An 11,900-nucleotide genomic window follows, 5' to 3' on the forward strand; every position below is an offset into this window, starting at 1 on the left:
CAGGCCTCCTGGTGGATCAGAGCCTGATCAACCAGGCTGTTGCTGCTGGCTGCACGCAAACCAATGTACAAGCCACAGCCCGGCTGATCAGGAACCGACTTTAGGTGCTTGTCCAGTGCCAGCTTGAAGACTGCCAGGGGTCTGTCTTGACATGTTTTACACCATTCTTGCATTCTGTACCCATGGAATGCCAAAATGGAAGGGATGATTACCCAAAGGGAATCGTTCTTTTTTAGAACAATGTCCCCTGAATAAGCAGTGTGAAAATAATGAAGATCGGTTCATAAATAACTGAGACACTAAGATATATGAAAATAATGCACTTCTGAGATAAATGAAGAAATATATTGGGTCTTACTATATGGTGGGTAAAAATACTCATAGTGTCTTCTTATGTTTATTGATAGTAGAAACAAGTGAATAGAGTATATCCCTGAAGTTCCATGCAGATCCTTGCATCCTGAAGTTCCCTGGAGATCGGCCAATCACAATGCTCCATGCATGCCAACCTGAAAAGAAGGAAATACATTCTCAAAATCGTATTGCCAGTGATTATATACACAGATACATGTAATTACAAGTATGTCATATTTATACACATACAAATATACAAGAAAATAACATGAATTACATACCTTTGAGTAGGTGTTGGTAAGGACATCAATGATCATCTAATGTCCTCCAGGTTCATAGGAAGTATCCATCGCCAGTCTCCTCTTCTTGGATTTCGGGGGCTTTTTTCTCTGCATCCTCTTGTCCATAGCTTGAAGCTTCCTTTGGGTAACCAGTGAACGCCCAAAGCCAAGTGGTATATCGAGACAACTTCTCTCGTATCCAGCATTATACTCAGCTATGGCTTGGCTGGCTGAGAAATCAGCCTGCCACTTGTTTCGATTCAGTGCCTTGTTGCAGTAGGACCAAATTCGTTGATGGAGACTTTCGTTAGGATTCTGTGTCCTGCCTTTCAGACAACGTGTCATCATATCATCTGTAGTTAGTTCTTTGTAAATATCATGAACCTCCTTGAAGTATGCAGGATCTAACTGGAAGTGCACTTTCATGGTGTTGTGCGATGGTGGTGTTATGTTAGCTGCTACTGCCTTTTGGTAAAAGCACCATGAATTAGGACCAGTTGGGCAAAGATGATGTTGTGGATTTGTATCACTGGATGAGCAATGGAAAAAGCTTGCAAGGATGCCATTCCTCATCCTTACAACATCAGTGTCGACATGGTTTCTCAGGTTCTTCTGAAAATAACCTGCCAGTTTGTCGATGATAAAATCTGTTAGCATACCCTTCTTCAAATCAAACTGCTTTCTTTTCTTTCCTGTTTTCAATTCTTTTTCATTGTAGTGGGACTTCACTAAATTGGTTAATCTGTTCTTTAGTCGTTTAGAGTAATGATTTATACATTCCTCTTTTACAACCTGTACACCTCGATAGGGACCTGCACCATTATTGAGTTCAACAAGTCCTTTGTAGGTACTGCTGTCACCATCACACACAACAGTTTTGTACCTTAAGTTACTTTCTAGTGATCTCTGCCATATGAGTATTGCTGCTTCCGCTTCCATACTTCCAGAAGAACCTGTGAAGTTCTTGCAGCATACACTTTTATGGTTTTCAGTCCATTGTTCATACTGTTCTTCAGAAATTTTCTTGCTTTTCAAACGACACTCGAAGAACGTACACAAGAAACAGAACTTACACATTATTTGATAATCAATTACAAGTTTTGTAACAGCATCAATTGTAACACCAATGCCAAGATTCGAATGATGGCCCCTTTTGTGCCATGTTCCATCATATGTGACATCAATATCAAGTATTCCACTTGGGTCTGGCACAATGTCTAGTTTACCATATTCCCTAACAATCACCTCTCTTGATTCTGCCATGATCTGCTTGCACGATTGAACGGATGCATCTGTAATGAGAGCCGTATATTTACTAAATGTTTTGAAACTCAATGAAGGCAAATTACACATTGCAGTTCTACGGCTAAAGGATGCATATCCACCACCTGTACACATTTCTGCATATACCATCCTTCCGGTTGCAACATTCATATCCTTGTGGACTCTTGGTTTCATTACAAACACGTTATTCTTACACTCTGGACAGTATGCACTAACAGTTGTCTCTAGGTGGTGATGATCGAATGTAAAAACAATATTATTACTAAAACATTTCAGACAGCACACACTTGACAGAATCAAATCAAAATTAGTATTTTCCATAAACACCATAAAGTTTTCAGAAACTTTATGAGTTACTTTCTTTAAGAGCGACACTCGCTTTATGGCACTGGAAATATTCCGATCACTAACACTGTCGACACCAGATATATTAATGTCAGTCGCATTATCACTTGTAGATGTGCCAGGGACAGCTGAGCTGGCGTCAGCTGAGATGGTGACAGCTGACATGTCAACATCTGGGGTGGCCACTCGTGGTGTGGCCACACCACGTCTGGCCACACGTGATGTGGCCAAGGAATCGCTGGCCACATCTGGGGTGGCCAAGGAGGGGATGGTCACAGATGAGTTATCTACTTTAAGCTTTTTCGATCCTCTAGCTCGGCAATATCGGGTGACCACATCTGGGGTGGCCAAGGAAGGACTGGCCACATCTGGGGTGGCCAAGGATGGGCCAGCAACATCTGTTATGGCCAAGGAGGGGCTGTCCACGCTGGTTCTCTTACGTTTTTTCTTTCTTTCTTCACCAGACGATTCTATGCCTGAAATATCCATTAGTTCACGTGCTCCACCCGCCGCCTCTCGTGGTGGCATGGCGTCACGTGCTCCAGCCGCCGCCTCTCGTGGTGGCATGGCGTCACTTGCTCCACCCGCCGCCTCTCGTGGTGGCATGGCGTCACTTGCTCCAGCCGCCGCCTCTCGTGGTGGCATGGCGTCACGTGCTCCAGCCGCCGCCTCTCGTGGTGGCATGGTCACGTGCTCACCCGCCGCCTCTCGTGCATGGCGTCACGTGCTCCACCCGCCGCCTCTCGTGGTGGCATGGCGTCACTTGCTCCAGCCGCCGCCTCTCGTGGTGGCATGGCGTCACTTGCTCCAGCCGCCGCCTCTCGTGGTGGCATGGCGTCACTTGCTCCAGCCGCCGCCTCTCGTGGTGGCATGGCGTCACTTGCTCCAGCCGCCGCCTCTCGTGGTGGCATGGCGTCACTTGCTCCAGCCGCCGCCGCTCTCGCTGCTTCCTTCTTCGCTTTTATAGTTCTACGAATCTTTTCTAACACCTTTCTTCTCTTCTTGGTTAACTTGCGAGAGAATGATTTTTTCTTGTAGACCATTGTGAGTAAAAATACAAAGAATGGAGGGTCAGATTACGGGTCCCAAGGGTCAGTCGGTCAATCAGAGCAGCACACTCCCTCTTCCTTCAGACTTATGGTCGGCACTGACTTACTGGGCAAGAGAATATCTCTTCCTACAGCCTCCCTCACAGTTACCAATTAGTATTTCAAAGATTCTAGCACAAAATCGTAAGAAAAAAATTACGAAAAAAATACTAATAATGAAATCCAGTATACTATTGTTATGGTGGGCGTCAGGTGTCAAACTAATGACGCAATTACCTCATTTATTATAATTACGATAATTACTCGTAGAATTCTCGTACAGACACGAGACATACACCAATGTGTTGCCAGATTTTTGAACTATTTTCTGTAAGATTAGCTCAATTTTTTTTTTTCGATTTTTTTGGTATACTTGAGCCGCCATGTGCTATTTACCCCTAAAGACTTATAGTCCAGGAAAATCAAAGGATGGTGGCTAAAACTCCAGATTCACACACGGAGGGCCCGAGTTCGATTCCCGGCGGGTGGAAATTCCGACACGTTTCCTTACACCTGTTGTCCTGTTCACCTAGCAGCAAATAGGTACCTGGGTGTTAGTCGACTGGTGTGGGTGGCATCCTGGGGGACAAGATTAAGGACCCCAATGGAAATAAGTTAGACAGTCCTCGATGACGCACTGACTTTCTTGGGTTATCCTGGGTGGCTAACCCTCCGGGGTTAAAAATCCGAACGAAATCTTATCTTATCAAGACATTTATAGTATCGGAGGTGATGTCCTCACTTTCATCTAACAAGTGATCCGGTGATCCTACTATCTCGCTCTCTAGAGCAGCATCACTGGTTTTTAATCCCACATGAATCTCACGAGACACTGTCTTCTTCTTCTTATGACCAGAGCTTTGGTAAGATGGGTAAGGTGGGTAAGGAAGAAGGATGGGTAAGGAAGAAGGATGGGTAAGTGGGTAAGGAAGAAGGATGGGTAAGGTGGGTAAGAAGGATGGGTAAGGTGGGTAAGGAAGAAGGATGGGTAAGGAAGAAGGATGGGTAAGTGGGTAAGGAAGAAGGATGGGTAAGGTGGGTAAGAAGGATGGGTAAGGTGGGTAAGGAAGAAGGATGGGTAAGTGGGTAAGGAAGAAGGATGGGTAAGATGAATGGTTTGAAAAACCGACAAGTTGAAGATTGAGACACTTATGCAGCATATGGGAATCTTTATTCAGGAAACGTTTCGCCACACAGGGGCTTCATCAGTCCAATACAAAGAGGAAGGCGTAAGGAGAGGAGGAGTATGAGGTAATCAGTCCCTCAGCCAGGAGTCGATGTGTTCAGTCCATCAATCTTGTAGAATGTACAGCATAGGGCCGTAGACGTGGCTTATATACTGTAGTGAGGTGACTTGAAGCAGACGGAGGCGGGGTCATAGTGGTACCATCCACTAGTCGAAGTAGGTCTTTGTCCAAAGGTTGAACAAGCGTTGAAGAATTCTTTGTAAGAAGATCCCATGATGCTGCAGTGTCTGACAGTTGTGATGAATGGTTTGAAAAACCGACAAGTTGAAGATTGAGACACTTATGCAGCATATGAGAATATTATTCAGGAAACGTTTCGCCACACAGTGGCTTCATCAGTCCAATACAAAGAGGAAGGCGTAAGGAGAAGAGGAGTATGAGGTAATCAGTCCCTGGCTGAGGGACTGATTACCTCATACTCCTCCTCTCCTTACGCCTTCCTCTTTGTATTGGACTGATGAAGCCACTGTGTGGCGAAACGTTTCCTGAATAAAGATTCCCATATGCTGCATAAGTGTCTCAATCTTCAAGGATGGGTAAGGTGGGTAAAGAAGAAGGATGGGTAAGGAAGAAGGATGGGTAAGTGGGTAAGGAAGAAGGATGGGTAAGGAAGAAGGATGGGTAAGTGGGTAAGGAAGAAGGATGGGTAAGGTGGGTAAGAAGGATGGGTAAGGTGGGTAAGGAAGAAGGATGGGTAAGGAAGAAGGATGGGTAAGTGGGTAAGGAAGAAGGATGGGCAAGGTGGGTAAGAAGGATGGGTAAGTGGGTAAGGAAGAAGGAAATATAAACACAAATGCAGTATAATGTGATCCATTATTGACAACGTTTCATCCACACAGTGGGCTTTTTCAAGTCACACACGGATCTACCTGGGGTTGGAAGGTACGAGAGTATTTATAGTCATGTTCAGAATGTTGAGGTCAGGTGGAGAATGCTGCATCTGATCTACCGGGTGGAGTTATAGAGTCTTGGGTAGCTTGGCAGGGGTATTGGACAAGTTGTAGACCTTCTGCAGTGTTCTATGTTCTTATGTGGGATAGCGATGAAGAAGTTTCTTGGCGAGTGGTTCAGCTATGTTATAGAAGCCATTGTTCTGGTTGAAATTGTTGGTTATAGAGATAAGCGATGATTCCAGGATTCTTCTGTATTGAGTGTTGTCTTCTGTGGCGATAAGTCTTGAGTTTCTGTAGTTAATTAAATGGTTGTGTGAATTGCGATGTTGTACACAGGCATTCCTTGTATCGTCAGTCCTGCTTGCATATTGGTGTTCTGAAATGCGTGTTTGGAGGTCTCTTGATGTTTCGCCCACATATAATTTGTTGCAGTCATTACAAGGGATTATGTATACCCCTGCAGAGGATGGAGGCTTGTCCTGTCTACTACTGATGGTCGTGGTTGTGGAGGTAGATACTTGGAATGATGTTTTGGCAAAGATGTTGGAAACATGTTTGGCAATGGAGTTGTTGGGGAGGACTATGTATCTCTTCTCGGCAGTGTGTCGGTATTTTATACCATTTATTACCAAGGAAGAAGGATGGGTAAGGTGGGTAAAGAAGAAGGATGGGTAAGGAAGAAGGATGGGTAAGTGGGCAAGGAAGAAGGATGGGTAAGGAAGAAGGATGGGTAAGTGGGTAAGGAAGAAGGATGGGTAAGGTGGGTAAGAAGGATGGGTAAGGTGGGTAAGAAGGATGGGTAAGGTGGGTAAGGAAGAAGGATGGGTAAGTGGGTAAGGAAGAAGGATGGGTAAGGTGGGTAAAGAAGAAGGATGGGTAAGGAAGAAGGATGGGTAAGTGGGTAAGGAAGAAGGATGGGTAAGGAAGAAGGATGGGTAAGTGGGTAAGGAAGAAGGATGGGTAAGGTGGGTAAGAAGGATGGGTAAGGTGGGTAAGGAAGAAGGATGGGTAAGGTGGGTAAGGAAGAAGGATGGGTAAGGAAGAAGGATGGGTAAGTGGGTAAGAAAGAAGGATGGGTAAGGAAGAAGGATGGGTAAGTGGGTAAGGAAGAAGGATGGGTAAGGTGGGTAAGAAGGATGGGTAAGGTGGGTAAGGAAGAAGGATGGGTAAGTGGGTAAGGAAGAAGGATGGGTAAGGTGGGTAAAGAAGAAGGATGGGTAAGGAAGAAGGATGGGTAAGTGGGTAAGGAAGAAGGATGGGTAAGGTGGGTAAGGAAGAAGGATGGGTAAGATGGGTAAGGAAGAAGGATGGGTAAGGTGGGTAAGGAAGAAGGATGGGTAAGGTGGGTAAGGAAGAAGGATGGGTAAGTGGGTAAGGAAGAAGGATGGGTAAGGTGGGTAAGAAGGATGGGTAAGGTGGGTAAGGAAGAAGGATGGGTAAGGTGGGTAAGGAAGAAGGATGGGTAAGGTGGGTAAGGAAGAAGGATGGGTAAGGAAGAAGGATGGGTAAGGTGGGTAAGGAAGAAGGATGGGTAAGGTGGGTAAGGAAGAAGGATGGGTAAGGTGGGTAAGGAAGAAGGATGGGTAAGGTGGGTAAGGAAGAAGGATGGGTAAGGTGGGTAAGGAAGAAGGATGGGTAAGGTGGGTAAGGAAGAAGGATGGGTAAGGTGGGTAAGGTGGGTAAGGAAGAAGGATGGGTAAGGTGGGTAAGGAAGAAGGATGGGTAAGGTGGGTAAGGAAGAAGGATGGGTAAGGTGGGTAAGGAAGAAGGATGGGTAAGGTGGGTAAGGAAGAAGGATGGGTAAGTGGGTAAGGAAGAAGGATGGGTAAGGTGGGTAAGGAAGAAGGATGGGTAAGGTGGGTAAGGAAGAAGGATGGGTAAGGTGGGTAAGGAAGAAGGATGGGTAAGGTGGGTAAGGAAGAAGGATGGGTAAGGTGGGTAAGGAAGAAGGATGGGTAAGGTAGGTAAGGTGGGTAAGGAAGAAGGATGGGTAAGGTGGGTAAGGAAGAAGGATTGGTAAGGTGGGTAAGGAAGAAGGATGGGTAAGGTGGGTAAGGAAGAAGGATGGGTAAGGTGGGTAAGGAAGAAGGATGGGTAAGCGTACAATATATAGTGTAGAAAGGGGAATATCTTACAAGCGACTGGCACTAGCGAACTATTGCCAGAGGTCCAGTGAAGTGTTAATAACGGATAAGTAACTACTATAGTCAAAAGATATGAAACGAGTGATGGTAGCATTGAGGTGCAGGGAATCACAGCATACATAAACTGAGCATAGAAGTGTAGGGGGAAGTTAGCGTAGTTGTGGAAGGTGCCATATAGGAAATAAGTAAGTAAGTAAGTAAGTAAGTAAGTTTATTCAGGTATACACAAATACAGTTACATAGAATTATCATATATAGCAGCATATGTGTAGAGAACCTAGGATAACCCAAAAAAGTCAGACTAGTAGTGACTAGTAGTGAACGTAGATCAGTGAGGGGAAATAAAGATCAGGGATTAGCATAACTCAGAGAGCAGAAAAGTTAAGAAATGGAAAAGGATTATTGCTAAAACCACGGGAGAATATAAGATATTATTATTAATAAAAGTGAGAAGAGCAGTGTGTAGGCCTACAGATGATACCATACAGTGGGTCGTGTTTTATACTGAAGAACTGTTCCTCATACCATATAAGGAATATAGCGAATGGTGAGATATTGATGTTCAGTGATATAGTGACCTGAAACTGTGGATTACAGCAATCTGTCAAATACCCAATACATAGTGTACAATATATGGAATATATATATGGGTTGACCACCACCAGGAAAATTATTGCCAGAGGCGGCAGAGAAATGTAAACTATCGTACAGGTGTTATAACGAGGAAAAAGGATTTGAATAGGCAGTGATATAGTGTACTGAATTGTGGATGAGAGTAATCCTTTAAAACCGAGTGCTAGTGTAAGCTATGGTGTAATTATATGGGAACAAACTGCTCAAGTTTACGGTCACCCCACTGATCCCCCCACCTCTCCCCCCGCCCCTTCGTACCCCAACCAGCGGGGGTTGTTCCCTCCCTGCTGATTAGATTTAGATTTTGCCACTGAAGTGGCTAGTTTATTGTGCACCCCATATCCATCCTGTGGACGGTAGCGCGAGAGCATATGGATACACAAAAGGCCTAGGAACTAGGCCCCAAAGGGTTAACAGGAATACATATGGATTTATATCTACATATCTATAGTTCACTTATCTGTTACAAGCAAATTTAGGAAATTTGCTTAGTATATCTGGTATCTTATTTTCATTAATAAGATATCTTGACATGTCACATAGGTTATTATACTGTCTGTCTCTGTATTCCTCAATAAGTGGACAATTAAGCACATAGTGTTCAAGAGAGTGACCATATGCCTGATCACATAATTTACATTTAGTTTGATCATCATCTGTGTGTCTCCCAAACTGCCAGAAGTACTTGTAACCAAGCCTAAGCCTGGCCACTACAACATCAGTCAGTCTGTTCACATTGCAAGTTGCTCCATAAACATACTTATCTACGTTCATGTTATCATAGTGGGTTATAGATCTACTCAGGCTTCTAACTGCATTCCTATAACAATCATTTTCATTATTTACTTCTCTCCTAATATTATTCCTAATGCTAGACACAGTTATACCAAAGTTATATTCTACATTCTCCTTCTCGATACTCTTCTTGGCTAACATATCAACTTTATCATGAAGGAGTAATCCAATGTGTGATGGGATCCATAGCAATTGTACATTAATTCCTTTGTCCCTAATTTTTGAGTATCTATACCTGGCTTCCCCCCTGCTGGTACCCATACCATGGACCCACTTATCACCAAACCAAGCAAAGTGGAGACGTGGGGATACAAACTGGATAAGTATTAAGCCATAGTAGAAATAATAAAATAAGAGATAGTTGATTGATGTGCAGGGAAACAGTGAACATGCAGTGACTGGATAGTGGAAAAGGATAAACCACCACCAAATCCTCTCGCCACCCTCCCCCTCCGACACCCCAACCAGAAGGGATGGTCCTCACCCCCCCTACTGGCACCCATACCCCATTCTCCTGACCACCGAACTACCTTTCATCACCGAAACCCAGCCACCACCACTACATATAACTGTCCAGGACAAGATAAACAGCAGTGATCATGACAGGAATCAGATGCTGTAGGATGTATGATATATGATGTTATACAACATAAAAGTTTTTAATGGGTAATAAGTCTCCATGCTAATTACATCCCACATACCCATGTATTGACCTATAACACCCACACCTGCGTGCAGAGCTGAAAGGTAAAGTGAAGATCAGGCTCTTGTGGTACCCAGTTGCAAATAGGATACAGGCAGGATGGCAGTACAGTATACCTGTGGGACATGTGGAAAGGCTCTTGGGAAACAATCTAGAATCACATGCAACCTTTGCTTTTCAAAACATCATGTTACCTGTGCAAGAATAAACACTGCAACCAAAAATGACATCTATCTAGATAGGTGTTTCTGGATCTGCAACAGGGATGTGGAACTATGGATAGATATCAGGAAAGCACTCAGGAGGTTAATAAACAATAAACACGAGAAAAAGGAGGAACTATTGAATAGTCTACCTGGAATATATAGAGCATGGGAAGATAGGAGAGGAGTAAAGTCTAACACAGAGAATGCCCAGTCTACAACAACTGACCCAAAAATAAGCAGATACACACTAGAAAAAACACGGGAAACAAAAACAACAGCTAGTTCAGTGCCCAGCCTTAGGGCTGACCCAGACCCAGCCCCCAGCCATTGTGAAAATCTGGATTCAGTTAAAGACTCCTCCACAGCTACCAATGCCATATCCCCTAGTACAGATGTAGTAGAGGAGCCCTCCTCTGGAGTAGACTCTTCTGCAACCATCACAGTCATAGCCCCAGCCCCACCCCCCAGCCCCAGTGCTGACCCAGACCCAGCCCCCAGCCTTACTGCCAGCCCAGACTCTCCTAGGGACACTACCCAAACCACCACAAAAACAGTAAATATACAACCATCATTGCACAAGACCGTGGCCCACAGTACAGATGTTGGAGAGGAGTCTCCTTCCTCTACTGGGGAAAGTAGATGGAATCCAGGACGGGGTGGCCCTGGCTTGGATACTGAGGATTATAGTGCAGTCCCAGAACCTGCAGAAATTGACAACACACCTCCCAACAATTCTCAACCAAAGGTGAATTTGTGCAAATATTATGCTTGGGGCATCTGTAAGCATGGAATAACAGGGGAAAAAATGGGACATGCAACTTTGACCATCCCAAAAAATGTAGCGACCTCCTGTCTAAAGGAGTGTGTCGCTCTTCTTCCTGTACTTTCTTTCACCCAAAAATGTGCCACTCCTCGGTCCTCCAGAAGCAGTGTTACAACATCGAGTGCCCTGCATACCATCTAAAAGGGACCAGGAGGCACAGACCCCACAGGACAAACAATAGTAGCTACGACTACCCAACTCCAGGTGATTTTTTAGTGGCAGGAAACGAAAAAAGAAAATGGAAGGAAATAACAAAAATAGTCCACCACCTTGGAGCCTTGTTGGACTGGAGGCGCAGCCAGTGGCCACCCATGGCCCTCCAGAATTACAACTACTGACGCCAATAACAAAATCCCCCCAACAAACACAGAATACAACCTCGTTCATATTTGCTAATATACAGGGCCTTAAGCCATCCACCAACAACAAAATACCTTTTATCAGTGGACTTCTAGTGGAGTCTAATGCAATGTTTGCAGCCTTCACAGAGACTCACACAAAAGATCACTTTGACAGTGAAATATGGATAAGTGGTTACAACCTTTTTAGATGCGACAGAAAAAACAGGCAACAAGGGGGGGTTGGCCTGTATGTCAAAGAGTCCCTTATCTGCACAGAGTTGCTGAACACCACAAATGAGGTAGTTGAAGTTCTATCAATAAAGATCGAGAACCAAAACCTAGTCATTGTGGTTGTATACAAGCCACCAGATACAACCTCCCAACAGTTCAAGGAACAGCTACTGAAAATCGATTACTGTTTTGAAAACCTTCCAGCTCCATCCCCAAACATCTTACTGCTTGGTGATTTCAACCTAAGGCATACAAAATGGAAAAAATGTAGCAAATAATGTTATAGCTGAAACAATCCCCGGAGGTAGCGCAGATGAAAGGTCACACACACATGAGCTACTAAGTCTCTGCGAAAAACACACCTTAAGCCAGCAGATAGTGGAGCCAACAAGATTAGAAAACACACTTGACCTTATCTTCACAAATAATGAGGACCTGATAAGAGACATAAGAATATCAAAAACAACTAATTCCGATCACAATCTAATCGAAGTCCAGACGTACATGCATAGGGGTCCTGAACAGCAGAATG

At 44.3% G+C, this 11,900-nt stretch overlaps 1 protein-coding gene across 1 annotated transcript; it reads right to left on the reverse strand.

Moving 5' to 3' along the window:
* Positions 1-384: 384 nt before the first annotated feature.
* LOC128702513 (uncharacterized) lies at positions 385-2,954 on the reverse strand. The gene is made up of 2 exons (XM_053796788.2): positions 636-2,954; positions 385-509 (listed from the first exon to the last, which is right to left on the reverse strand). Exon 1 carries the CDS (start codon positions 2,946-2,948, stop codon positions 672-674), a length of 2,277 nt encoding a protein of 758 aa, XP_053652763.2. The 5' UTR covers positions 2,949-2,954; the 3' UTR covers positions 385-509; positions 636-671.
* Between the last annotated feature and the right edge of the window lie 8,946 nt (positions 2,955-11,900).

This window comes from Cherax quadricarinatus, chromosome 98, assembly GCF_038502225.1.
Source record: "Cherax quadricarinatus isolate ZL_2023a chromosome 98, ASM3850222v1, whole genome shotgun sequence".
NCBI classification, from domain to species: Eukaryota; Metazoa; Arthropoda; class Malacostraca; order Decapoda; family Parastacidae; genus Cherax; species Cherax quadricarinatus.

Excerpts from the sequence above, each read along its gene's own strand:
- LOC128702513 (XM_053796788.2), bottom strand. The coding sequence starts at position 2,948 with ATGCCACCACGAGAGGCGGCGGCTGGAGCACGTGACGCCATGCCACCA.